This window comes from Monodelphis domestica, chromosome 7 (assembly GCF_027887165.1).
Source record: "Monodelphis domestica isolate mMonDom1 chromosome 7, mMonDom1.pri, whole genome shotgun sequence".
In the NCBI taxonomy this organism is placed as follows: Eukaryota; Metazoa; Chordata; class Mammalia; order Didelphimorphia; family Didelphidae; genus Monodelphis; species Monodelphis domestica.
In genome coordinates, this window is record NC_077233.1 from 58,517,141 (window position 1) to 58,544,814 (window position 27,674).

Genomic DNA, 27,674 nt, shown 5'->3' on the forward strand with positions numbered 1-27,674 from the left:
CCAATAGTTATCACTTCAAGTGTTAAAAAGTTCACTGAATATCTGGTTGGTGGTGTTAACCAAACACAATTCACTCTTGGACATCTCTATAAAGACATTCCCTCACCAAAGGATCGTGGATTAGAGCTAGAATGAACCCCAGAGACCATCTCATTTCATAGATGAGAAAAAGGAGGCTCAAAGAGGTATACTTGTCCAGGGTCACTTAGGTGGCAAAAGACTCTTGTTAGGTCCTCTTTCCTGACATCCAGCACCCCCACCAAGCTTGGCCCTGCTATCTTCTCAGAGAAGTGATTTATGTCTTTATTTTTCAAATTAATTTCGCTATTTCTCAGTGAAGCCATTTATTGGTCTGAGTTTCAAAGTGATTCATAACTAGTGTTGCTGCATTCTAAAATGTCACCGAACATGAGGCAGCAGAGTGGTAGGAGGAACCCTGGGCTAGGAGTTAAGAGAACTGGGTTCTTCTAGTTTCAAGTCATGTGTGAGCTTGGGTTGGTTGCCTGCATCCTCTGTAGTGTTGGTTTCTGCAATTGGATCAGATGTTCTCGAACTCACATTCTAGGCATATGGGTGAGGTCCTCAGGCCTCATTAGAAATGTCTGCAAAGTATCTTGGCATGGATATACTCTTTCATGATAGGGATAGGAGATGTTAAACATAAAAAGCTTCCACTCACATCTTATTTGGAATAGACTCAGCTTTTCTTTTATGAAAAGAACATCTTTCAGTAGACTGAATTCACGCTGGTGGAGGGGGGGAGGGGGGAAGATTAGCACAATTATTCCCTAGGTGCAAAGGGAAATTCTGTTATTAAGAAATAGGGCTTTAGGGGAGGGTCTGCTGAGTGATGCTGTTCCTCAGGCACCTGTATATGAGGAATTAATCCCACCAAGAACCCTTGGTTGGGAGCAGGACTGCAATTAGTCCAGGACAAATGTCTTTGCCTCAGGGTACCAACATGGGGACAAATATGGCTTACTTCTTCCTGGGTCACCCCAGCTGCTGCTCAACACCCACTTGCCCTGATCCTTCAGGATTTCTAAATGAACTATTTCTCCTGGCAGTCATGCCCCCATGGCACGCTAGGACCACTTTGTTCTCCTCTAACAGAGATGAAGCCAAGGGCAGCCTGCCTCCTTTACCAGCACATAATTGGATTCAATGTTGGACTGTCCTCCACACTTCTAATGCCTGCTACCCTACCCTCTACTGTTTATGTCCCAGCTACAGATATTCCTAGTTAGAGCTTTTTGAGGGGCTTAGACCTCCATAGTTCCCACAGACCCTGGAAACTCTCCATGACCAGGCATGGCCCTGGCTACTCATTGTCCCTCAAAAGGCACCAGTCATATGCAAATTCCTTCTACCTAACCTCTGACCCCTAGCATTCTGCTAGATCCCCCTAATTTAACCAAGGGGCATAAGGTATGGGGGGGGCACAGCTTCCAAGGGCCATAGCAGTTCAGTCCCTAAGAATCACAAGCCCTTTTAGGCCACCATAATTAAAGTCCACAAGCAAAACAAGAAAGGGGATAATGTCCATGGATAAATTTACCTTCTCCAAAATGGGGAAGAATGGGCCATAATGGAAGGAAGGATTTAATTGGTGAGTGGCCATAACCTAACAGTTTTCCAGGCAAGGAAATAGAGTTTGAGGTTCAAATGCCGGACTTTGCTGGAGGAAATGTATAGGGTGGGGCGAGACATCTTTCTGTTGTCTTAAGCAAAGGCTCCCTCTTCCACAAAGGCCTCCCAGAGCATACCACTAATCAATGGGCTCTCTCCTTCCCATAAAATCCCTGGGTACTTCTTATCTCTGCCTCTCAATGAACAGTCCATCAAACACTGCCTTAAGCCATCTCTAGTATTCCCAACTCATTCCCCATCTCCCTTGCCAGCACTGAGGACAGCGCCTGGTACATAGCATAAAGTTAATCAATGCTTGTCAATTGGAGCTGAACTCCTTTCCTTGGCTAGTGTGCTAGCTCTCAAATGGTCAGAGGCCAAATCCTTCAAATCCCACCATATCATGGGCTGACGCAAGGCCATGCACAGGGTAGACCCTCAGGAGATAGTCTGCTGACAGTCTCCAGAATGGGTTCAAGACCTTCTCCACCACAGGTTGCAGAGAAGCCTCAGATGTCAGAGCTAGTAGCCTCCTCCTCAGAGCTTCTTAACTTTTGTTGTGTCAGTCTTTGGCAGGCTGGTGAAGCTTAAAGAATAATGTCTTTAAATGCATAAAAAAGATTCGATTACCAAAACAATCCATTCTATTCAACTACAGTTATGAAAGCATTAAAAAAAAAACCAAGATCACAGACCGCTCGTGTTAAGAACTCCTGATCTAGCTCTACCCCCCATTTTAGAGGGAGAAACTGAGGCACGGGGAAGAAATAAGACTGACCCAAAGCCACAAAATCTTCAAGATAAAAACAAAACATGAGTCCTCTTTTCCAGAATCTCATCTCTGGGTTCTTTTTCCACTGCTTCACAATATATTCTTATATCAAAATCAGTGGAATCACTATCTGGTTATTAATATTATTCAGTCTTAGGAATAAGCATGATGGGCCACACACAGTGATAAGAGATTCAGTCTTTTGTTTACCAGCATATACTTTTTTTCTTAATTATTTTTTTCCCTGAAAGATATTCCTATATGTATAAATGTGGAAACACATGTGTGACATCTGCCAACAAGGCGGTAGAGTGGATAGGCTAAAGTCCTAGAGTCAAGAAAACTTGAGTTCAAATCTAGTCTCAGAAACTTATAGCTATATAATCCTGGACATGTCATTTGACCTGTTTGCCCAGTCTCCTTGTCTGTAGAATGGGGAGAGTACTAGGACCTACCTCCCAGGGACATTGTGAGGATAAAATAAGATAAAATTTATAAAGCATTTTGCAAAATTTAAGCACTTCCATAAATGTTTTGTTGTTATTGTTATTATTATTAAGATATATTTTATTTATGTATATTTATTATATATAAAATATAATATATTATATTTATTATTATTAAGATATATATTATTAAGATAATGTTTGTAAAGCACTTAGCATAGTAGCTACTGGTATACCTGAAATATAAATGCTTCCTTCCCCGCCTCCTCTCCCATTCATGAATATTCTTGATTTCACACAAAAAAAAGCAGTAGATCCTCATCTACCAAAGGCATGCTGGGAGCCCTGTTATGGAGGGGGGGGGGGCAGGATACAGCTAGTTGAAGCCACCTTGTGTTGAGATCCTTCACATTGGCACTTACACCCAGACTCTCCAGGAACTAAAGCTCCTGCCAAGCTAATATTGTTCTGTAGCACATTCGTTGAAGTCCATTCTAGGATAAATAGTGACATCACAAGATGGCAGCATGTTTCAGCTGAAAAAGCGTGTGGTCTAGTATGGTGTGGTTTTGCATAGTGAGAAGAACATGAAAGATCTCTGGCTTTTAACTAAGAGTTGGAAGAGACCTCAGAGAACATCTAGTTCAAGTGTTCCGAGCCTCATTGGTGGCATGGACTCTCTTGGCAATGGCTGGGGAAACCTGGGAATGCCTCAGAATTAGGTTGTTAAATGTGAGAAATGATTCTGTGAGGAGATAGTTTTTGCTGTTCTTGTTTTTTGTCCCCTCCTCGAGTTCACTTTCCCTGATCCTAATAAAATGATCCTTAAAATGAATGCTAGGAGATAGGGCACATGGCTATTATCATCATCCCCATTTTGCAGATGGAGAAATAGAGGCTCAGAGAAATGCTATGACTTGCCTAAGGACACACAGTTTACAGAGATGACAAGGTCAGGATTCAAGAATTGCCAGCATAAGCATCAATTTGGGGGAAAATTCAGTCAAGTAAAGCTATTCTTGGCAAAGCCAAGATTTGAACCAGAGATATGCCACATTAGCATCCACCTTTCCCCCAATCACTGTACCTGATGTGGAACACAGGCTGGAGAAGAATACAGACACACATCGAAAGACCACCTATAGGCTACCCTTTGCCCTGGCACAAAGTACAGACTGCAGGCATCAAGAGGAGATCAGTTGCTAATAAATAATATATCTAACAAAAGGAAATACAGACAGTAGAGCCCTTGAGCTGGTACCCAGGGGATCCAGGGAAGCAACTGACTCAACAGACATTCACAATCTGACATGCCCCTAAAGAATCAGTGACCTTCCTTACTTCTTCTAGGAATTCAGGAAAGAAATCAAGGAGACAAGAGATTCCGATCAGCTCTGGTCTTCAGAACCTGTTTCTCTCAGGGAAGCAAGAGAGCAGGAACAGGAAGGAGGAAGGTGGCGAAGATAAGGAAGGTAATTCGAAGCCAAGAAGGCACAACATGGAAGAGAAACCAGAAAAGCTAAAGTAATCGGTGCAGGAAAGAGTCAAAGGGAACAGGATTTCACAGTCAAAATATATCAAAGTGGCCAAGCAGATGATGGGGAGGGAGGGATCAAAAGGCAGGCAGACAAGAAGCAGTATTTAGAAGTTAGAGGAAAGAGCTGGTCAAAGAGAAAGGGGCAGAGACTGAGAGAAACAGAGCCAGAGAAAGAGAGAGAGAGACAGAGTCAGGCTAGTGAAAAGTTGTTCAGAGGTTCAGTCACTGAAGGAAAAGCAGCCAAGAAACTCTGACTGTAGGCGCTGTAAGAGAATAATAAAAGAATTCATAGAAATGATCTAACACTAGTTATCCAAAATCAGAGAGGTTTTAGACTATACTAGGTTGTTCCAGGCAGTCTTAGTAATGATAGTCTCTCTTGGAAGATAAGCTACTTTGGGACCCATAAACAAGACAAAAGATGAGCTAGCACTGAAGGTGTATATATATATATATGCTCCCTTGGACTGAAGACTCAGCCTTTTCTTTCAGTCTCTGTATCCCCAGCTGCTTGACACCTAGAAGGTGCTCTGAGAGATGTCCCTGGTTCAGATTCTAGGACCCAGTGACCAAGTGGTCACTATAATATCTAGGTGACTTGGTTTACAGAGATGACCAATGATAGAAACTAGGTGGATATGAGAATATACTTTTTAGCCCAAAAGGGTAAGTCCCTATTTCAAGGAGTGAGAGTTTCTGTATCTACTCCCCCCTAATTTCAGCTAATTTCATTAAAAAAAAAACCCAAAGGCGAACATGATAATCTTATGAAATTATCTAATCGGACCCTCTCATTTTTGAACTAAATCATGTGAGGTTCCCAAAAGAAAAGAAAATCACTCCAGATGATACAGCAAGCTATTGAGACTACAAATCAGAGGATTTAAAGTGGGAAAAGACCTTAGAGATCACCCAGCTCTACTCTTTCATTTTACAGGAGGAAAAAGAGGTCCAAAGGAAAGTGATCTACCCAAGGTCACACAAAGCTAAGGTAAGTGTTTCAAGTCATTTAAAATTCAAATCTGGTGCTCTTTCCATGACTCCAACATCATACTTCACCCAAACAAAAGAATGAACCAAATTGGGTCAGAACCGAATAGAAGTTAATGAACTCTATTTTGTTCCATGAAAAATGAGTGGGTACAAAGTTAATTCTTCCAAGAGTCAAACAAATTCCCATGATAAACCCACTACTCAATTACAACCCATGAATCCTTCTCATTAAGGCTGAGAAAGAAGAGGCTATTTCTTCATGGTAGGTTTGGCACAGATGGGAAATAATTTATTGTAGTAGTAATGGGAGAAAATTTGGAACTCAAAACTTTAAAAAATATGAATGTTAAAAAATTGTTTTGGGGGTAGCTGGGTGGCTCAGTGGATTGAGTGCCAGGTCTAGAGATGGGAGGTCCTGGGTTCAAATTTGACCCCAGATACTTCCCAGCTGTGTGACCCTGGGCAAGTCACTTAATCCCCATTGCCTAGCCCTTACCACTCTTCTGCCTTGGAACCAATCAAGACAGAAGGTAAGAGTTTTGTTTTTTTTTTTAACTGTTTTTACATGGAATAAAGGAAAAAAGAAAACATTATTTCTAAAAAAAAAAAGAAAGTGATATTAGTTCTCACCTATTGAAATTCTCTTCCTTCAAGGTCTAGATCAGGTGCCACCTTTTCCATTAAGTCTTCCCTGATTCTGCCAACCAAAAGCAATCTCTCCCTCCTTCTGTTTCTATAACAACTTGTCTATATTATTGTTTTGTTTTGTCCTATCACATTCTATTTTTAATTATATGAACTTGTGCTCATATCAAATACCCTCCCAATAGGCCATAAGCTCTTTGAAAGCAAGGACTACATTGTTTTTCAATTTTGTATTCCCCAGTGCCCAGTTCACAGTAGGCACTTAATAAGTGTGTTAAATTGAAATGTTAAGATGGCCTCATAATGGGGCAGCTCCCTGGTTTTAAATCTGGCCTCAAATACTTCTTGGTGTGACCCTGGGCAAGTCATTTAACAGAGATTGCTACTTTTTAGCATTCATGCTAAGACAGAAGGTAAGGGTTTAAAGAAAAAAGGAATGCGCTTTCAGTAAGTATTACTTGGGAAGGTTTATTGTATGGGGTCAAGACTCTAAATACAGAGTGAGACAAAAAGCAGGATATAGATTTGAATCTTGACTCTGCCACCTCCTAATTTTTTTACTTTAGGCATGTCGGTTAAGTTTTCCAGGCCTTAGTTTCCTCATCTGTAAAATGGAAGGATTGGAGTAGTTAACCTTTGAGTTTCTTTCTGGTTTCTCACCTTCTTCTCTCTCTCTCTTCTTTTCTCCTCTCCTCAATGCTATAGGCCTTTAAAAAGACAAAAGGGTGTCAGTTATAGAGAAAAAATTTGGTAACTGTAGGATGTGACCCAGCTCCCCAAACCTTCCAGTCTTGGAGTCTTTCCTGACAAATCAGGGAAGGATGCTGGGAAAGCTTCAGCATGTTCGCTCTGGAGAGTATGGGCTTCTGGGTTGGAGCTCACATTCCTGTTGAAACCTTGTTCTGACAGTCAGCAGAATGAACTAACACCTTTCTGGGAGTTCACACAACTAAGCAGATTTTCTTTTCTGAAAGCTTACACCCTTGAGACTTGGGAATGTTGAAAGCCTAATTTACTTCAGTTTATCCTCCCTTTTATTCTCTCTCTCTTTCCTCCTTTTTTCTCCTTCCTCTCTATCTCTGTCTCTGTCCCCTTCCACCTCTGGCTCTCCCTCTATCTCCTTTCTATCTTTCTTCCTTCCTTCCTTCTCACCTATTGATCTCCTGCTGGGAATAGAGATCATGACTCCCTATATATAACCCTTTTCTCTCCAAAAGATGAGAAAATTAAGACAGACTCAGCACTTGTTTTACACCTCTCCTATGCATTACTTTAAAAAATCTGGGATTTCACAGAATGGGCAGGAAGTGTATCTTCCCTCCCCAACTGTAACCCCTCCACACCTCTTGCTTGCTTTGCTGCAGTCAAGTGCATTTGTGTCAAATATATTAAAATTTCACTAAGGCTGTTGGAATAATGTGTGTAAATTGTATAAAATAAATATAGAGAGAATCAATACTAGTTGAACTAGATTAGATCAGGGTGGATTTTCCCCCCAAGGGGTTCATGCTTAAACACATCATCTCCTTGGGTTGGTTGTATCTGTAGACTCAGTACTTAATAGTCCCTGGTACCAGGTGATTAAGTTTTTTTGGGTAGGAAATAGGACTAGAAAGTCATGTGACAATTTAAAAAATACCCTAGATCTTACAATACAGCTACATTAATAGTAGCCCCGCCCCCCCTTAAAGGAAGTCACATATTGCTTACTTTTTGCTCAAAACCAATTTGGAGGAACAACTGGCCCAGAGAAGGGGTCTTCCTAGCTGTGTGACCCTGGGCAAGTCACTTAACCCCCATTGCCTAGCCCTTACCACTCTTCTGCCTTAGAACCAATGAACAGTATTGATTCTAAGATGGAAGGCAAGGGTTTGTTTTTTTTTAAGCCAATTTGGAATTTCCCTTTCAGAAATAATGGCCCCCCAATCCATGATGACAAGTGTGGGTATATCATAGACAGGAATCTGGAACCTTTCTAAGGATATATGTTAAATTAGACGGGCCCCTGAGGTTCCTTCCAACTCTGTGATTATTCCGTAGTATGATGGGTGAATACTTTGTTTTGGGGGTCGAATCAGAAGGAATAGTTCAAAGGGATTTAGGTCAAGTCAGGGAAATGTGATGCAGTTAAGGTGTGCTGAAAGGTCTTGCTTGGAGTGCAAAATGGTAGTTTTTTGTTTTTTTTAAAGAAATCTGTCATTAATTTGGGGCATACCTCATGCAGAAAAGGTCGATCTGCTTCCTAAAAATAGCTGCTATTTATGGAGCAAAGTATTTATCAATCATTATCTCATTTGAGCAGCATGGCAACCAGGTAAGGTACTAGGAATATTGTCATTCTTATTTTAGGATAAGAACTAGTCATGTGACTTTAGACAACTCCCAGGAGAGGAAACTCCCCTCTACCAATGTAAATCTCATATTCTTACAGAATTGCCTAAAGCACTAAGACTTGCATTAAATGACTTGCCCAGGGTGTCACAGCCAGTCTATGTCAGAGGCAGGCTATTACTCCATGCTGCTTCAGGCTGTTAAAAGTTCTCATTTTACAAGACAAGGAAATGAAGATTCAAAGATAAAATGTAACTTTCTTGCAGCCACAGAACTATTGTGACACTGGAGGTGGAATTTGAATCCAAGTCTTCCTTCCACTGAACCACACTGCCCCTAAGGAACCTTCAAATATTTAAGTAGAGCATCTCTTGAGCTCTTGGTCCTACAATCATGATGAGAGAGCCCAGTGTTATAGTGAGTAGAGAACTTAAATCAGGAAGAACTGAGTTCCAATCACACCTCAAGACACCTAGTAACCTGCGTGACCTTGATCAAGATACTTCCCCTCTCTAGTTTTCCTCATTTATAAAACAAGGAAAATTGTTGCTGGTTATGCTAGATTTGGAGTAAGAATACTTGTGTGCAAATGCAGGTTTTGCCACTTAGCACATGTGTATCCAAAGGCAAGTCACAACCACTCGGGACATGACATCCTCATCTAGAAAAGGAGAGGATTGGCAGACTTTCTTTCAGCTCAAAACTGATGACCTGGCTGGATGATCTCTAAAGTAGCTCTACAATCCCTGCCTGGACCTGAGTTCCCTCCAAACTTGGGAAGGAAAAGAAATTCCCTCAAGAGAAGGGAAAGCCCAGCTTGTTTGCCCTCCACGAAAGCACCAGCTGAAGAAGTAAGAGCAGAGGGCGTCTGTTAACACAGCCACCTTTTATCTAAAACCAGAAAGAAACAACATTCCAGTTCCACAATATTAAACGCGCTTGTTACCACAGAGCTATTTTCTTCTTGCTACATATTAACCACTGGAATTGCTACATTAATGTCATGTAACCTGAATTCAAGGGTGTCAACTCTTCTGGGGGTGGTCGGATGAGGAGATGGGATAGAAGCCACTCTATACAACTACGTGGACATGGGGGATCTAGATGTCCTGAGCACTAGTGGCCTCATTCAAAATAATTCAGAATTAGATGGACGCCAGCACCACAAGCAATACAGATCTTTTGTACCTTGTTGTTCAGAAAAAGCTCATTCATACTGGATGGTACCTGCTAAGTGTCTGTTTACTGTGGAAAAGAGACCAAAGCAGATACTAATTGTTCACACTAGGTTGTGAATTAGGAGTAATTAATTAATTAATTGATTAGGATTAAATTAGAGGCCAACCATTTAAAGAAGAGGTAGAAGATCTGAAGGATATTTCTTCTCACTTAAACCTAAAATTACATAATGCCGGGTGGACCCAACCTCCCAATTCAAGGACCATCTACCATAGAATTCTCCCAGAATTTCCAGTTTTAAGAGATTTTGTTTTGTGCAATGGCAGAGTGAAGTCAAATCAATGAGCATTTATTAAGTGCCTACTGAGTTCGAAGACACTGTGCCAAGTGCTAGGGATACAAAGAGAGGTCAAAGGCAATACTCCCTCTGGTGCTCATAGCCCTTTGGGGGGCATACAACATATATACAACCAAGTCATATACAGGATATATTGGAGCTGGTGAGGAGGGGCTAGCAGTGAGGAAGAGGGTGGAGCAAAATGAATATTTCAATTCCTCAACAATGTTGAGGCCCAAAAAGTTGAAGGAAAAACAAGACTGTCTAGGTTTCTTTCAATGGTGGTTTATGCAATCCAGATTTCCTACAGAAGCCATTACTCTGGACTGTGTGGACAAAGGATTAAGTAAATCAGCTGTCTCATTTTCCCAGCATATTTTCTCATCATCTGGGAACAGGTAGGAAATAATCATTTTGCTTTTGAACAAACAAGGTGAAGCTCTGTCACAAAATGGCAAAAAGCCATATAAAAGGCAAAGGAAAATGGTACTTACATTTAGAAAAGTCTCTTCAGAATGAGGATTTTTCTTTTTCTTCCTATTGTAAGAGAGGAAGCAGAAAGGAGAAATAGGAGAGAGAGAAAAAAAAAAAGATGCTGTCAGGATAATTCTACACATGTGATGTGTGTAATCACCAGCCATGTGACCCACCCAACTTTTTTTGTACAGCATGTTCACACTAAGAAACTTACCAGGATCCTGGGAATTAGTGTCCCACAGAAACTGGGCAGTGTACATCAGTCATCCTCCTGTCTTATGGGCTGCAGACTGTCCCAGAAGTTCTGCCAAGATTTGCAAAGCAGGCTAATTACAGCAAAAATGTGTTCTTGCTGGGACCAAGATGAAATACTAAGACAGCCCTTACTTGCAATTAGATAGGGGAAGGAGTCTTTAATTGCTTCCAAATTTGTGAATTCACAGCTTTTGGACTCCATCTCACCCAGAGATGCCCCAGGGCCTGCTGCCCTGCCCCGAGCACCCAAAGATTCATTCCTGAGTCAGTCAACTACCATTTAATGAGAACTCAGCTACTAAGAATTAGGCACTGTGCTTAAGTGCTCAAAGTTAAAAGAAAGACCTGCCCTCAAGGAGCTGGTAGTCTACAGTGTGTGTGAGAGGGGGAAGGGACAGAGGGCTAGGATCCATAGTCTTCATCTCTTCTTCAGAACTGGTTTTATCTGGGACAAAGAAGCAGCCACCTCCATAGCTATGATTCCAACAATTCAGGCTTGAGGATCCCTCTTTATTAAATAGCTATCCAATATGATTTGGGGTTTGGATTTTAAAAGATGATTCTCTTACAAAAAGGAACAATATGGAAATAGGATTTGAGTGATAATACATGTATAACCCAGTAGAATTGCTTGTCAGCTCCAGGAAGAGAGAGGGAAGCAGGGAGGGAAAGAATCATGTAACCGTGGGGAAAAAAATTAAAAATTTTAATTAAAAAAAATTAAAAAAAATATCTACTCAAACTATCTATAACTCTGCATAAAACATATCTCCATTATATGCTTGGGGGGGTGTATGGCCGGGAAGGGGGGCTGGGAAGTTTTTATTGTGTTGTGGGTTGGTTTTTTTTGGAGACATGCTCTCCCTTTTGGGTCCAAGCAAGGGCTATGCCCATTTTGCAGCTTGACTCAACTGATAACAGACACAAAAGATTTGACCTGTTGTTTCAGACCTTCTCCAGAAAGTTTGGTCCCATATCACTTCCCCCCCACCCCCACCGCCACCATCCCCCTTGTTGGAATCAGACTTAAATGTAGGCATTATAAGGAAGTTCCGAACTACTGAACTCAAACGAGATTAGCCTCCCCTAGCAGCAGTGACTAGAGGCATCACTACCCACCCAACCTTTTCACTGCATCTTAAAAAGGCTCCTAGGAAAATGTTTTTTCTGCAATTTTGAGTTGTCAAGGGCATTGCGAGGTTAAGAAACTTCCCTGGCATCTCACAGCCAAGGAGAATCAGAAATAGGATTTGAACTCAGTTTCTCCCAACTCAAAAGCTGACTATCTGTTATGCCATGTTGTCTCCACAAAAAAGTGTGATTTTAATAAAGTAAATTATTGGGTGCACCAATGAGGGCTAGAAGGAACCTAACAGGTGCAAGAGTCCAATCCCCTCTCCCATTTCAGAGATGAAAGAGGCCCAGACCAAGAAGGAACCTGACTAGACTCCTTAGGAACAGAGCTAGGGCTAAAAGTCAGGTCTCTGAACACTCAGACCAGGACTCTTTTCCCAGGATACTTCGTTACCTTTGAAGAAATCTTATCAGCAAGCCTAAATCAACCACCATCTTAGCAGGAAAGAGAAAATGGAGCACCAGTTCAGACAGTGAGGGGAGGAACGAGTCAATAGCAAAGAGGAATAGAGGGAGGGGAGTGGAGAGTTTGGATCAACCTCACTAACTTCTCTAACTTCACTTCCGGCCTTACTGCCTTACTGACATCTGTCTGCTTCCTCCTCCCCAAGCCACAGAGACCAAACCATGAGTCCTTTGGACCTAAGAGCCAAGTACTTCCTCCCAAAAGACTTAAAAAGGCAGTGTCTCCAGGCACCTTAGGCAACCAGCAACACCCTCCTGCTACCTGGGCACTATCTTTCAGGGAACCCATCATCCCAGGCAGAAACCGTCCTATAATGTGCAAGTACCATTCTTGGATCACATCCCTAGGGGCATGCTGACCCTGGCTACTTGGCAATAGCCAATAGCCCAGTCAAGGTGTACGGCTGGTTCAGCATGCCCAGAGGCTAAAAATGACTGAGCTCTGTCTCATCCTACAAGCAACTTACCATGCATCCATATTTTCAAAGCCAATGACACACAATAGGAGTGTGATGGCATTGTTGGGGGAGGAGAAAACAAACTGGCCTTGGACCCAGAAAATCTGGGTCTGTAGCCCAGTTTTAGTACTGACTGAGTGTAAACTAGATAAGTATTTCTGCCTCTGGGAGGCTCAGTTTACCCTCTTATAAAATGGAATAAATATATATTTTTAATTTAAAAAAAGCTTATTTTCAGTCTGAGTAATAACTCTATGATAGAAGGATAAGAACTAGGCAAATAACATTAGGTGACTTACTCAGAGTCACATAGCTATGAAGTGTCTGAGGCCAGGTGCTCTCAACTTCAAGTCTGGCTCTGTCTCCATTGTGCCACCTAACTGCCCCCAAATGGGATAAATAGCATTGATTGATTAAGCCGGTGACACTGCTTCCTCCAGAGTTGCTGTGAGAAAAGTGCTTTCTAAGACCTGTAGGTTTATATAATTATGAGGCTCAAATGAGATCAGGTATATAAGAGCATTTAGCAAACTGGAAGACATTTTTAGAAAGGTCTAGCCATATGTGTCTAGACTATTAGCTCCTTGAAGGCAGGAACTCCCTTGTTATCTAAGTTGTATATGTATTTCTGGTCCGACATAGTACTCTGTATACTGAAGGCATTTAATAAATGTCTGTAAATTTATATTTGGACTAGGAGTCAAGAAAGCAGGTTCTAATTAAAATATTCCTTCTCAAGTGGTGATGTGACCTTGAGCAACTTCTCCGAGTCTCTTTTTTCTGATGCACAATAAGGGAATAGACCTACATGGCTCTAAGTGACTTCCTCTCTGTCTCTGAGGTTCCTGACTTCAGGAATAATTGTTCATGTAATCTTTAGGAATGTTACACTTCCAGGAAGTCTAAACTTTTAGCCCTTCTTCCCCACTCTCAAAAGAATAACGTGTAAAGAGCCGGGTCACCAGAGCATCTACGACCATTTTGACCCAGGTCTTGGACCCGAGAATACCATAATGTCACTTCAAGGGTGTTTTTTTTTTCCTCTAAATGATTCTCAAACTGGGTCAGGCACATCACTAATTTTCTGTCACACTTCTGCAGTTGATCTAAATTATGCAGGGGGCTGGGTTACCATAGCTCCCTCTGTTCTTTATTCTCAGTTATGACTCACACTTGATTCTCTGATTGTGGATGAACTTTAGAATTCTGTCCTGGACTTCAGTTATTTTTCAGTTGTGTCCAACTCTTCCTGACCTCCCTTTTTCCGATGAAAAAGCTAACGCCCCAAAAGGGTCAATGACTCATCAAGTATCACAGAGGTAGTTATTGTTGTTCATCATTTTTGAAGCGGACCAATGACATCATGAATTGGATTGAAGCGGTAGAAAGCAAAGGATCCAGACTTGAACTCAGGTCTCGATTCTAAATCCAGTTATCTTTACCCAACCCCACCATGCTCCGTACACCACAATGCCTCTCTCAAGGGATCACATAAACCCCCCCATGTTCTCCTGTTCTTTCCCAGGCACCAAGGCAGCCCCATAAAGGGCACCAACTTTAGTCTCGGATACTTTTCTCCAAATACAGGTTGAATCATACTGATGCCACAATTTTACTCACATATTTTTATAAGTTCAAAGAAACAAATTGCTCTTTCTGTATAGAACAATGAACCTGGTCCTGAAGTCCCTGGGTTCTGAGCTTCAAAGTCTGAGTGGGAGCAGACTGGTATGGCTTCAAAAGGCTTCCATCCTTTGTGGTACTCACATGCTCATGCCCTACTCCATCTATCTGCATTTTTGAAGAAGCTTCCTGTGCATATAAAATGACTTTTCTTAGATCTGATGCATTTAAAACATCTCCTAAACCCTGGACTGGTCTTTGTAGAGTGCAACCTTGATCTGCACCCCCTAAAATACCTGGAGGTCAGCATCGAAAATAAACTACTACAGCTGTCTTTGATCTTAAATTGTGGTCTATTCCTATGATCTTGGGGATTTTTAAAGATTAAATTGTACGTTTGAGAATTTAGCTATGGCATCATTTCATCTCCTACATAGAAAATATCCTCCCTTGAGGAAACCTTCTCTGATCCTGTCCTCATCCAGTCCCCCAACACCAAATGTCCTCCCTATCATCTCCTTTAATACCTCTGTAAAACTAAGGAAATGTAGATTAGAAACAGAAATGGAAAAGAAGTCAGGAGGGAACAGTTTATGTACTAGCTCTGCCTGGAATACAGTGACATGCAAACCTCTCTGAGAAAGGCATTTCCCTTCCTTGGACCTCAGTTTCTCCATTTGTAAAATAGATCAATCTATGAAGCAACCACTATTAATCCTATGAAAATTCTATATTCTCTTCTGTTTCTTATGGCTACTTTATTTCTTCTCTCAGATTTAATTTTATAAAAACCTTGTGGGTAGACCACATTGTATCTTCACACACCTCCATCCCCATCCCACAGGACCTTGTACATAATGCTTAATTTTTTTTAAACCCTTGCCTTCCATCTTAGAATCTATACTGTCTATTTGGTTCCAAGGCAAAAGACTGGTGAGGGCTGGGCAATGGGTTAAGTGATTTGCCCAGGGTCACACAGCTAGGAAGTATCTGAGGCCACATTTGAACCCAGGACTTCCCATCTCTAAATCAGGCTTTCAATCCACTGAGTTACCTAGCTACCTCCTTAATCCTTAATTAAAAAAAATAATTAATTGAGTTTTTATTTTTTGCATAGTTACATGCTTCATGTTTTCTCCCATCATCCCTTATCCCTACCAGAGCTGACAAGCAATTCTACTGGGTTATATATAAATATATTATCTCTCAAATCCTGAATGAGTTTTTTTTTTTAAGGTGACTAGATCCTTGTATTAACTGACCTCTATTCTCAAATAGGGCTTGTGTAAAAGCTGTACTACACTTTTTTTGGTGTGTATCCTAGATCCTTTTTACCTTTCCAAGAGTATAGAAGTAGCCTCATTGGATTTAGAGTGATGAGGAATCTAGGAGATTAGCTACATTTTACAAAACAGGAAAATCCAGTCCAAGAATGTTAAGACATCTTGGAAATTCATTATATTTTATAGATGAGAAAACTAAGACTTATATAGAATCTCTTGCTCAAATTCAAACTGATAGTGAGTAGGTGGCAAATTGAGATTCAAATCCAGGTCTCCAGATTCCAAAGACGGTTAGTTCTCTTACCCCTGTACCACAATGCCTTTAATCAACTCTCTCTCTCTCTCTCTCTCTCTCTCTCTCTCTCTCTCTCTCTCTCTCTCTCTATTTCTCTCTCTGTATCTCTCTCTATTTCTCTGTCTCTCTCTGTCTCTCTCCCTCTCTCCCCTCTCTGTCTCAATCTCTGCTTCAGTCTCTCTCTCTCTCTATCTCTGTGTTTCCGTCTCCCTGTCTGTCTCTCTCTGTCTCTCTGTGTGTATTTATAGATATATATTATCATGCGGCATTTACACAGGACTAGGTTAAAAAGCCCTTTGCATACCTAATTCATTTAAGCCTGAAAATGAATATAGGCATCATTATCCCCATTTTATAGATGAAAATAAAGAGGCATAATTTGAACCCAAGTCACATTTAAACTGAGGTCCAACATTCTGTTCACAACAAGATGCTAGGAGATATTCTGCAGGTGGTACATGCCCTCAAAGCAACTATGCTCTAACCTCTACTGGCTATTTCCATAGAATACTGAAATGTCAATCAGCTTGTTAATAGTTGCCTTAGGGAGCAGCCGGGTGGCTCAGTGGATAGAGCCAGGCCTAGTGACAAGAGGTCCTGGATTCAGGTTTGGCCTCAGACAATTCCCAGCTATGTGACCCTGGGCAGGTCAATGAACCTCCATTGCCTATCTCTTCTGCCTTGGAACCAATGCACAGTATTAAATCTGAGATGGAAAGTAAATTGTTGTTGTTTTTATCTTTAAATTAGTTTTCTTAGATCTGAAGTAGAATAGGAGGAAGCTCAGAACAAAAGATGTTTCCAATTAAAAACTGGAAGAGATCTATTGCAATTATCAGATGGGGAATTGAAGGATTAAGGCTATTGTCCCAAGGCACACTCTTTAAGAATTCTACAGTCTTTGTATTTATTTTTCCTAGAACTTTATTCAAGCTGGAGTCACAGCTTTTGACAGATTTATGAGGAGCCCTGAAAGAAACTGCAAGATCTCTGTCATGACCAGCATCTGTTGCAACCAAGACAGAGTGATTTTGATTGAAGTCCATTCCCGCAGCAGTCATGTGGATCCTCATTTTCAAAGGTACAAGATATGGAAGGCAGGCTACTTACACAGCATTGGCCCTGGTGCTTCCATAAAGTCTCTCCCCTCCTCCCAGTGGCACTGAACCTTGGACTCCGGGGCAGTCCCCATAAGGGGCCTCCTTTTCCCTTTCAGCCATTGACAAGGGGTTCAACAAGCAAAAATCTTAAGAGACTTTTTTCAGATCTTGAATTCATTTTTAAACTCCTCAACTTTTTTTTGTTGTTGTTTGAGATGAGACCAGAAAGCAGGTTAAATGTGTCTTGCGTTTGAGGAAGTGAGAAAAGAACCTGCCATTTATTCTTTAATAATAGCTCCCACACATATCTGCCTAGTTAGTTCCCCTAAAGTAGTCATTGTCAAATCTAATAAGACCAATAAATCATAGACTTTTTTCTAAGTTGCAAAGGTCCCTCAGAGGTGAGCTAGCCCAACCTTCACATTTTTTTGAGATAAGGAGACAGTAATGATTTGCCCAAAGTCACTCAGTTAGTGAGAGATCTGGGAATAGAACTCAGTTCTATAAATTGGTAATGCAAAGGATTCTTCCATTTATTTATGACCTGCTCTCATTCAGATCCATTTGGAGCTACTGAAGGAGGAAAATGACAAACCACTTCAGGATCCTTTGCCAAGCAAACCCCATCGATAACTATGGTCCATGGGGGTCACAGAGCCGGATTCAACTGAGTGACTGAACAACAGATGCTCTCATTTACCTTTATTTAGAAAAAAGTTTCACCATGCTCTTGTCAGTGATACTGGGGGGCGGGGGGCCTTATTAGTGATACCAGGGGAATCACAGGAAAATGAACGAAAGCTTGGGACCTTTATAGATGAGTCTGGCTTCATTTTCTCTGGGGAGAGAGAACTGGACCTCTAATATCCTTAGTATAGAGAATACCAAGACCTTATACGAATGTAGGCCAGCAACTTTTTGGTGACTTAGTAGTCTTAGAAAGCTTCCTAGGACAAGATCAAATAAGTCAGTAGGTATCAGAAGCAGGATTTTCAGTCACACTTTCCTTTCTTTAAAGTTAGCTCTCTACTCACTTGCCCACAGTGCCTCTGATAATATTATGATGGCATGAAAAATGAATGTGAATTTTACCAATTTAAAATCATCCAAACCTACCATGATGGGCTGAGTCAAAAAAGGTACAGAGGCACAGTCTAGATCAAGCTTCAAATTCTACTCATGGGTAACCCCATGAGTCTGCTCCGCTCAGGCAGGAAGAAAGCTAAGGAGTCAGGCCCCCTAGGTTTTAAGTCTCTCTCCCTGCTCTCTCTCACCTTGGGGTAATGCAATGGATTGAACAATTGAACATTTACAGGTCAATCCTGATCAGTAATCGGATTATGAGAGACCAATCGGATTTGGTTATCTCAGGCTGGTTATTTTAGGCATTTAGATTAGGGCCTCCTAAGCTTGTCCATTCTGTGGCATACCTGCCTTGAATCTGTCTCAGGGGAAGGCAGAATTGAGTGAACTAGTGAGGAAGACAGCTGTGGGTTAACCCCACTGCCCCAGAGATATTCAAAAGAATCTCTCCAGGTTACTTAGACAACCACAAATTAGCATTATCTATGCTATGCTATATTTTTATTTGCTTCGTTATTGCACATTTTCCAGTGACATTTTAATCTGGTTCACCCCCTGGCTGAGACTTTGACATTTCTGCTTCTGATCATAGGACCATGGCCTTTAGGATTCCAAAGGATTTTAGAGATCATGGAGACCAACCTCCTCATCTTCTGGGTGGAAACTAAGATGAAGAGAATAAGTGACTTGTACAAGGTAGCACAGTTAGGAAGGGCCAATGTTTGAATCAACTCATCTGCCCTCAGATCTTTCCATTACATAACCCTTCATTGGTGGGTACTCCATAAATACTTGTTGACTGAGGAATTGGGCCCATTGGCAGCTCATTATGCCCCAAGCCATTTCTTCTCACATACAAAATAGAGATCTCAAATAAAGTCATAGTTGTTGCCCCCTCATTTTATCTTCTTATAATCAAATGAATAGAAGCCCATCAAGGACAAGGCAAGGATTGTCTTTTTATCTTTGTATTCCCTAGTGTCAAGCATAATACCATGCACAGAGTAGACATTCATTAAATGTTTCTTGAATTTAATTACTACTTTTATGATTTGGAGCAAGTTACTTAACTTTCCTGGCCACAGTTTACTCATCTGTAAAATGGGAGGGAGAGGGGAGTTGGGCCGGGACTCAAAGAGCTAGCTAGCTCTAAGATCCCTTCCAACTTTAGATCTGTGACTCTGGGGTTGCAACTGGCACCTCTTCACTATTATTATACAACTACAGTTGATGATACTGTTGAGTAACTTATTCAAGGGCACTTACTTGAATAAATTTGTCTGTTTGTTCAGTCATGTCCAACTCTTATGAACCCCATTTGGAATTTTCTTGGCAAAGATCCTGGCATAGATTGCCATTTTCTTCTCCAGCTCATTTTACAGATGAGAAAACTGAGGCAAACAGGGTAAAGTGACTTGACCAGTGTCACAGAGTTAAGTTTGTGTCTGATACTAGAACTGAATGCAGGAAGATGAATGAGTCTTCCTGCCTCCAGGCTTGGTATTCTATCCACTGTACCATCTAGCTGCCCTTTACTTCAATATAATTCAGGCTGAATTAGTGCAAATGATGGATCATGTAAAGTGGCTGCATTATTCAAATTCATATTGTAGATTACCATGAGGCTAGAAACATATAATTGTAACTTTGCATAGTGAGCATTCAAATCCACGAGCCCAGCACCAGATGCATTATTTGTAGTAATCATAAGATTCATTATTTATACCTGTCAGGGCCTGGCTATACTTCATGGGTCTTGTTTTCCTGGGAAGTGGGAGGGAGGAGAGAGAAAGAGGTACAGAATGTAACACTTCTCTACCAAGGCTGATCCTACCCAAGTCCATTTACCAAGGCTTTACTCCAAGCCTTTCCAACTTATCAACTCCTGCTGGAGCTTGAATTCCATAGACTTAGCCTTTGAGAAAAATTGGAGGAAGCCCTCAGTGGAGGTCCTGCAGTAATCAATGAAGGAAAAAAATGATGACTCCAGAGAATCAAGGCCTTCTAAACTGTCAATGGGAAATAAGTTACATTAGATCCAGAATTGTGCTATTTGTTCTAATTCTTTGAAAACTTGGAAGCTACATAATTGATACAGGAACTCTTTAGACTGAAATGCATTCCTTAACATCAGAAAATTCATCCTGGAGAAAGGCCAAATAATGTAATGGATCTTGGAAGGCTCCCTATGGCCTCTAGGATAAAATACATCCTCCTTCACTTGGCATTTAAAGCCTTCCACTGTGCCTCACTCCCCTTCATGTGCTGTCCATTTCAGCCAAGCCAGCAGAATGAGTGTTCTATGAACTTGACATTCCATTTCCTGCTCCTCTGTGTGTGTGTGTGTGTGTGTGTGTGTGTGTGTGTGTGTGTGTGTGTGTGCCAAACAATAGTGCAATCCTGGAATACTACCTCCTCACATCTAAGAATTCCTAGCTTCCTTCAAGATTTAGCTTGCTGATCACCTATGGAGACCCTTTCCTGATTCCCCCCAGCTGGTGGTAATCACACCCTCTTCATAACTTGCTGACATTTATCTTAACTGGAGACTGTAGAATCTCCCAGAGGGCAAAGACTTTTTCAACATCATGATCTTATTCCCCAGTGCCTGGAACCAGAGAGGTGCTTAATAAATGGTTGTTGCAGCCACGTGGAGAGTATATGGTCTCTATTAACCAGGATGCTGGATGAGCCCAAACACCCATTCCCTCAACATGCCAGAGAGTTGAAATGGCTTTCTAGTGTTTCTTAAGAAACTTGAAAGTCAGTGCAGTTTTCTTAAACAAAGAAGTGCTAAGTGGAAACAGAAGCAAAGAATGTCAGCGCTACAGGCAACCTCAGGGATTCTCTAATCTAGCCTCTCCCTCATTTGGAGGAAATGAGACTTAAGAGAGGGGAAGTGACTTCCCTGAGGTCACCAAGGAAGCTAGCCACTGAGGGGGAGGGTGGGGAGACCTAGCACCCATGTCAAACTTATTCCCAGGGCTATGTTCTTTCCCCTACCCTAACCAAAGTACAACCACACACCAGCCTGGCACCGGCCAGCAATAAATTTTCCAGAAAGCAGCCACAGCAACAAGTGGGCTGGGCAAAATAAAGGTCCCTCTTCCCTATAGACATAATTCAGCACAGGTACTTTAGCCTTGTAACTCCTGGCTAAAATCAAAGGGAGCTGGGGAAGTTAATTAACTTTGAAACTCTTAAAATGCATGTTTGGCGCCTGCCCATGGGTAGAAAAGACTACAGGGGAGGTCTAGTAGCAGTTCATTATCATATTGAGTGCCTGCTACTAAGGACAAAGGGAAGGCAGTGCCAGCTCCCACTAAGGGCATGTGCCAGCTTGGCCATTTTTCTCATTAATCTGGAAATCCACACCTGGAACCCTCCTCAAGTCTTCCAACAGAACAGCCGCTTTCGAAAAGAAGAGTTGACAAACATTGCTGAGTCAGCTGTTGCCGGAAGGAGCTGTTTTCACTGTTGACCATCTTCAGAGGGAAGTGCCAGAAACTTGAGCTTTCCCAGTGTTGATGATTTCAGAGGGCAGCCGGAACACCCCCAAAAAGCCTCCGCTGACATAGCCAAGAGACACTTTATGCTTCTGTGGGACTTTTTTCCTCCAGGAGTGATCTCACCTGAGGAACTTCCCCTGCCCCACCAAGTATGGCACTACTTTTTAAGTGGCAGATAAAAAAAATAGTACAATTTGTGGGAGAAGCAATAGGGCCTTCCAGAGGCCATCCAACCTTTGACCCCTCCTTTTTCACAAGGTATGGGCCAACTGAAATTGTTAGGTCAACTGGAGCACAAAGAATGAAGCCTAAGAGTACCTGGCCATGACTGCCAATGAAGGAACTCTATCTGGAAATGGGGAAAATCCAGAGGAACCTTTTATCAAAATGGTCTCTTAATGGTCATAGCTTTGCTGTTAGCTATCTGTCTGACCTTGACTAAGTCACTCATTCCCTACTTCTCCTTTGCCTGTAAGAGGCTTAGTTTCCTAAGCTGTTAAAAGAAAGGGGGAGGGGGGAGAGGACAACATGGTACCATGGAAAGATCAGTAGTTCTAAAGTTGGAGGACACTGGCTCAAATCCTACTTCTTGACATTATCTGTGTGACTACTGGCAAGTCATTTCTCTCCCTGTGCCTTAGTTTCCTCATGTGTAAAATGGGGAGGGGATTGGAATAGACAAATTCTGAGGTTCCTTCTAATTCCAGTCCTAGGATTCTATGACTAGATGTTCTCCAAGGCTCCTATCAGCTCTGGCATCCTATGCTCCTAACTATTGCCTATTTTGGATTTCTGTTCATTTTTTTAAGTACTGTAAGGTAATCCTAAATCATCTATCACATCCTGACAGGCAGAGAGCTGGCATGGGATACTAGACTACTGGAAAGAGTGTTAGAATGCCTGGCTTTGAATTTGGTCTCCTCCATTTACTACCTATGTGACCATGGATAAATTAATTCAGCGTTTTGAGCCTGTTTCTTGTCATCAATAAAAATGAGACTAATTAGTACCACCTCCCTTACAGGGTCATTCTATGAAAAGTGCTTTATAAACTCTAAAGCCTGTGTAAAGAGGCAAGTTTAGAGGAATCATTTTCCCTGTCTGCATCTCCTTTTCCTCACCTATATAAGTACGGATTGGACTAAAAATATTTCCTTCCTGTGGGCCTCAGTTTCCCCATCTGTATGATTGGAGGATTATGCTAGATGATCTCTAAATTTCAAGATCTGACAGTCAACTTTGGCTTTCCTTTGAGTCTCAGGGCAAACCTCATTCAATTGCCCTTTGAAAATAGGGAGTGGGGAGGACAGAGAAATGAAATTATAATTAAGCCTAATATTTAACCCTCAAATGACTCTAATGTGGCCTTCCCTACCCACTAATCCTGGCTTTGCATTTTACTTAGTGTGGAGCATTTGGCAGAAGGTCACAGCCTCAAAGCTCTAATTTCCTTAGCAGCAAATAAAGAAGCTAAACTACTGGGGCTGCCTCATAAACTTAATTCATCAGTTCTCTAACTCAAACTACTCCAACAGACATTTACTAAGCATCTGTTATATGACTGAGGAGGGGAAAAAAGACAAAATGGAAAAATGTATATCCTCAAGAAGCTTTCATTCTACTTATATTTCTACAAAATGATTCAATTTCTAGACCATCTTTAGATCCCTGCGTTTCCTAAGAGGCAGCTAGGTGGCGCAGTGGCTAGGGCACCAGGTCTGGAGTCTGGAAGACTTCCTAAGTTCGAATCTGCCCTCAGACATTTACTAGCTAGATTTTGGACCCTGGCCAAGTCATTTTACCCTGTTTACCTCAGTTTCCTCATCTGTAAGATGAACTAGAGAAGGAAATGGCAAAGAACTCCAGTAGGTTTGCCAAGAAAAGCACAAATGGGGTTGTGAAGAGTCAGACTCTATTGAAAAATGACTGAACAACAACAATAACTGTTTCTCAAACACAGGTCAATTCTCAGAGGCCACATGATGTGATGCCATGGGGCAATGACTGGAGAGTCAGGAAATCTGACTCCACCCCTAAAAAACTATGGCTTTGAGAAAATGATTTCCTTTTCTAGGACTCACTTTTCTCCATCTGTAAGTTAAGAACACTGAACCAGATAATCTTTTCTGCTCTAATCTTCCATAAAATAGCAACCCATAAAATTCCATAAAATAGGGAGCCAGGCTCCCTAACCTCAAATCTCTAGACTCTAATCTATTAGAGTCTTTAGGATGCACTGAAGAAGGGGGGGAAAAAGGATAAGTTTTGAAGCCAGAGGACTTCAATTTGAATCTCAGGGGTGAAAGTAACTAAGGCTTTCTGGTCCTGTTTGCTCACATGAAAATGTGGGGGTTGGATTAGATAGCTCCTGGGGTCCCTTCCAGCTTCAAATCTTTCTGGCATCAGCAGGTCCCTTCACCTTCTGCCTCCATGACCTCTCTGTTCCTGTTTCCTCCTCTGTAAAACTGAGCAGGTGGGATTACTTGACCTCTAAAGTCCTTTCCAAATCTCAAAAGCAAAAGAGCCTAATATTTAATAAAATCTCATTTCAGAACAGCAAAAGCACCTAGAAAGTCCCTTGTTGTTCTTTACAAAATGTTCATCACTATCTTTCTACACTTCTTCCCCCTCCCAGTTGACCTTAAAAATTAGAGATTTTTGCTTTAATCCATGAACTTTTGGGAGCATGAAAGAGTGGCAATGGCCACCTTTCCACCACCTTTCCCAACCCGTTGGCTGTTCTGTGAATTGGCTATCCCAATTTCCAGTTACTGTCAGCACCTATAACAAGAAAAAGCACCAACTCCCATCCCCTTCCAGGATCCTGTTGTTCTTGCCAAATCTGCCTAATTCACTCTCCTGTCTCAATAGACTCCAATAAAATTCCTTTATTCCCATCATCACCCACCAACCTCCTCCCTCACTTTTCCTAAAGCCAAAGGAAGGCACTGGTTGCTAGGAGCTAGCCATGTTCCTCTCACAAAAATAAACTCCTCCTCCCTTGAGTTTCTCTAAAAGATCACCTTCCTAGTCGCCATCCTTTGGGAGAATCCTTCTCCCAGAGTTTAATTTGCACACATACATTGCCAAAAGTTGTCCAGCTTAATCAATTCCAAATGTAGAAATACAAATCCCCACAGTCGTTCATAAACCTGGTGTGTGCCTGGAGATCCTGATATCCCTGGAGTCTTGGAAGGTTGATAATCTGTTCAGCATGGGGGCACACACGCCCAGTCCCCTAAACTAACAAATCTCAACTAGAGTGGACAGATGGGCACAGGGCCTGGAGACTGGCAACACTGTTTTTTGTTTGTTTGTTTGTTTTTCTGATCCTTTCCCCATGATGCTTGTGAAGCATTTGGAGATGTCCACCTTGCCAAAGGGACTACTGGTACTACCAAAATAGCACTTACACCCGAGTGTCCCCTCCCTTCTGCCTCCTCCTCTTCTGCCCACTTCATCAATGCTTCCTCCGGGAAGCTTTCTTAGCTTGGCTAAGAAGGCCATCAAGGCCCTCCTCCCTCTTTTTCTGACAAAACTAGCTCCAACAGCTGAGATCCCTCTAATGTCCGAATGGGCTTTGTCCAAGCCCTCTTTCTACATTTAAGGACAGAAGTGTAACCCCTTTAATTCTGTAACCCAGCACCCAAACTGTTATTTGAAAAGAAAGGCATCCAGGCTTAAACATGGACTACCATTTCACCTTGAAAAACAGAGGTGGTGGGGAGGAGGGAGGAGAAAAGAGGAGGGAAGAAAGAGGAAGGGGGTGTCGTCTCCAAGGAGAGACAGCCTCTTTTTACCTTCCCCAAAAGAGGAAACGATTATAGGTGAGTAGAGAGTGCCAGAGAGAGAGAGACACACACACACACACACACACACACACACACACACCAGAGAGCTCGGATCTGGGTAATTCATCTTCCACACACAGAATGGCAACTCCTTCCCACCCATCTCCCTCTCCTGGCACTTGGACCAGCAATCCGTCCTATCTTCCGGGTCACAGACCTTGATTCTGGTCACCATTCCCACCAAGTATGCATGCCCCCGCGGGGGGGGGAGGGGGGCAGGGAGTACAGGCGCTAAGTGAGTCTCGCACAAACAGCCAGTGCTTCCGAGGGGCTCCGGGCTCGCTGCTCCGAGATGCCTCCCTCCAGCACCACCTATCTCCCCCTCCCCTCCAGCATAGATGCGGGCAGGCAGAGAAGCCACCAAAGCCCCCTGTGACAAGACTGCAGGCTTCCTTGCCAAGGGGAGCCAACCGAAGAGCCGTATTGGGAAGCAGGGGCGGCGGGGGTGGGGGGGGCCTTAGTACCAGAGCTACAGTCTGCCTCCACATACACCCACACATTCCTTCTGCCTTCTCCACACATTGCATCCCCCCGCCCCCCAGCATTAAGACATTTTTAAATTGCATTTTGCCAGAGAAACAAAAACACACACCACTCCCAGCCCCCCTCCGCTCCCTATCTCCTCCCCTCCTCTCGCCACCGCTTCCACCCCCAAACCTAAATGCGGCCGAGCCTGGGCAGGGGGGAGGGGGATCAGCACCCATCTAGGCACCCCGAGTCCTGGGGGAAGGGGGGCGGTGGTTATCTTCAAGTAAAGGTGATGTAAGCAGGAGAGGGGCGATAAAAGGGGGGCTGCGGCGGACTGGAGGGAGTGAGGGAGGTGGGTTGGAGGGGGCGGAGGGGGGGCAGCGAAGGCAAATACTGGCGGCCGGGGCACAAGGCGAGTCCGACTCGTCGCGGTACCTAACAGAAGGGTGAGCGGAGCGGGCAGAAGAAGCCCTGCCCGGCAGCAGCGTGGCCTGCCCATGGCCAGAGAGGGATGCGGGGGCCCGGCCAAGCGGGCAGCTCCGCACCTCGGTCAGGGTCACAAAGCACGCTTCCGCGCACGCTAGGGCTCACACAGCTATTGTCTGATTCGGCAGATTTTCCTTCCGAGCTGCCGCGGGAATTAAGCCGTCCGTCCTGGGCTACCTCCCGGGTCGCCCCACTTGCAGTCTCCCTCCTTGTGGTCCCTCTCTCTCACCCCAGCACTCCCTGCCTGCCTTCCCTTGGCTCGTCCTCCCCGCGCCCGGGTTCCAGCAACCTCGACAATGCTACCTGCCGCTGCCGCTGCTGCCGCTGCCGTGGCTGGTGCTACCGCTGCCGCTACCGCTACTGCTGCCGCTGCTGCCGTCACCTTCACCGCCGCCGCTGCTGCTGCTTACTGCTGCCGCCGCCGCTGCTTTTGTCAAGGAACCGGCGTCTGAGAGCGCTGGGAGCCTGGAGCGTGCGTCCTGCTCCGAGTCGCAGTCCAACTAGCCGGGCTGCGAGAGAGGAAACGGTAATTTATAAGCGGTTTCTTCCTGACCTCTCGTGTCTGTTGTCTAATGAGGGAGCATTTAGCATCACCCATCCTGCTGGGTGGAAAAATACCAGCTCGGCCTCTTCTTTGGGGAAGGGGCGGGGAATGTGGTGGTGGGGTGGGGGGAGAGGGAGGGAGGGAGGGGCCAGGGTTCGGGCAACCCTCCCAGGCACACACGCGCGCTCACATAGGCGCGGGCACACACACACACACACACACACACACACACACACACTTATACACACCACGATCTCTGTTTGCTCACACATGCACACATACAGAAACGAAGGGAACCCAACTAGGAGGTGGCTTTCGTTGTGAGCTCCAGGAAGGGACTGCGGCCAGGACTCCCCCCGGGGGCCGCCTAGAGTAGCCCAACCCTAGCCGAGGAAGCAGCAGGGAAGAAGGGTCAGAGACAGCTGTCGGCCTAACTAGCGCTCGCTCCTATGTCTCTCTGTCAATAATCTTCCTGTGTCTGTCAGGCTTTCATTCTCTGTCTCTCCCGTATTGTCTCTATCTCTCATTCTGGCTCTCTCATTGTTTCCCTAATTCTGGCTCTGGCTCTCATTTTCTATGCCTCTCCTTCATTCTCTTTCCCTAATTCTTTGTCTGTTCTTTTTTTATGTGTCTCTCATTCGGGCTCTACATTCTCTCTGTCTCAGCTTCATTGTTCTCTCTCTCTCTCTCTCTCTCTCTCTCTCTCTCTCTCTCTCTCTCTCTCTCTCTCTCTCTCTCTCTCTCTCTCTCTCTTTCCTTCGGCAGCTCAGCTAT

The 27,674-nt window shown here is 43.2% G+C and overlaps 1 protein-coding gene across 4 annotated transcripts in view; it reads right to left on the bottom strand.

Moving 5' to 3' along the window:
* SLC6A6 (solute carrier family 6 member 6) overlaps positions 1 to 27,003 on the bottom strand; it is a 147,815-nt gene extending 120,812 nt beyond the window's left edge. For 2 of the 4 annotated variants that reach the window (XM_007500277.3, XM_007500275.3), the window contains exons 1-2: positions 26,660 to 26,975; positions 10,364 to 10,406 (exon numbers count right to left, since the gene is read on the bottom strand). Coding sequence is in view for 1 of the 4 variants with exons in the window: in XM_056804704.1 (XP_056660682.1) it covers positions 6,683 to 6,729; positions 10,364 to 10,365 (49 nt within the window). In the remaining 3 variants the exon portion in view is untranslated. Of the gene's footprint in view, positions 1 to 6,682; positions 6,730 to 10,363; positions 10,407 to 26,659 lie in introns of those variants that run through there. The other 2 variants (XM_056804704.1, XM_056804705.1) reach the window with 2 other exon arrangements.
* Between the last annotated feature and the right edge of the window lie 671 nt (positions 27,004 to 27,674).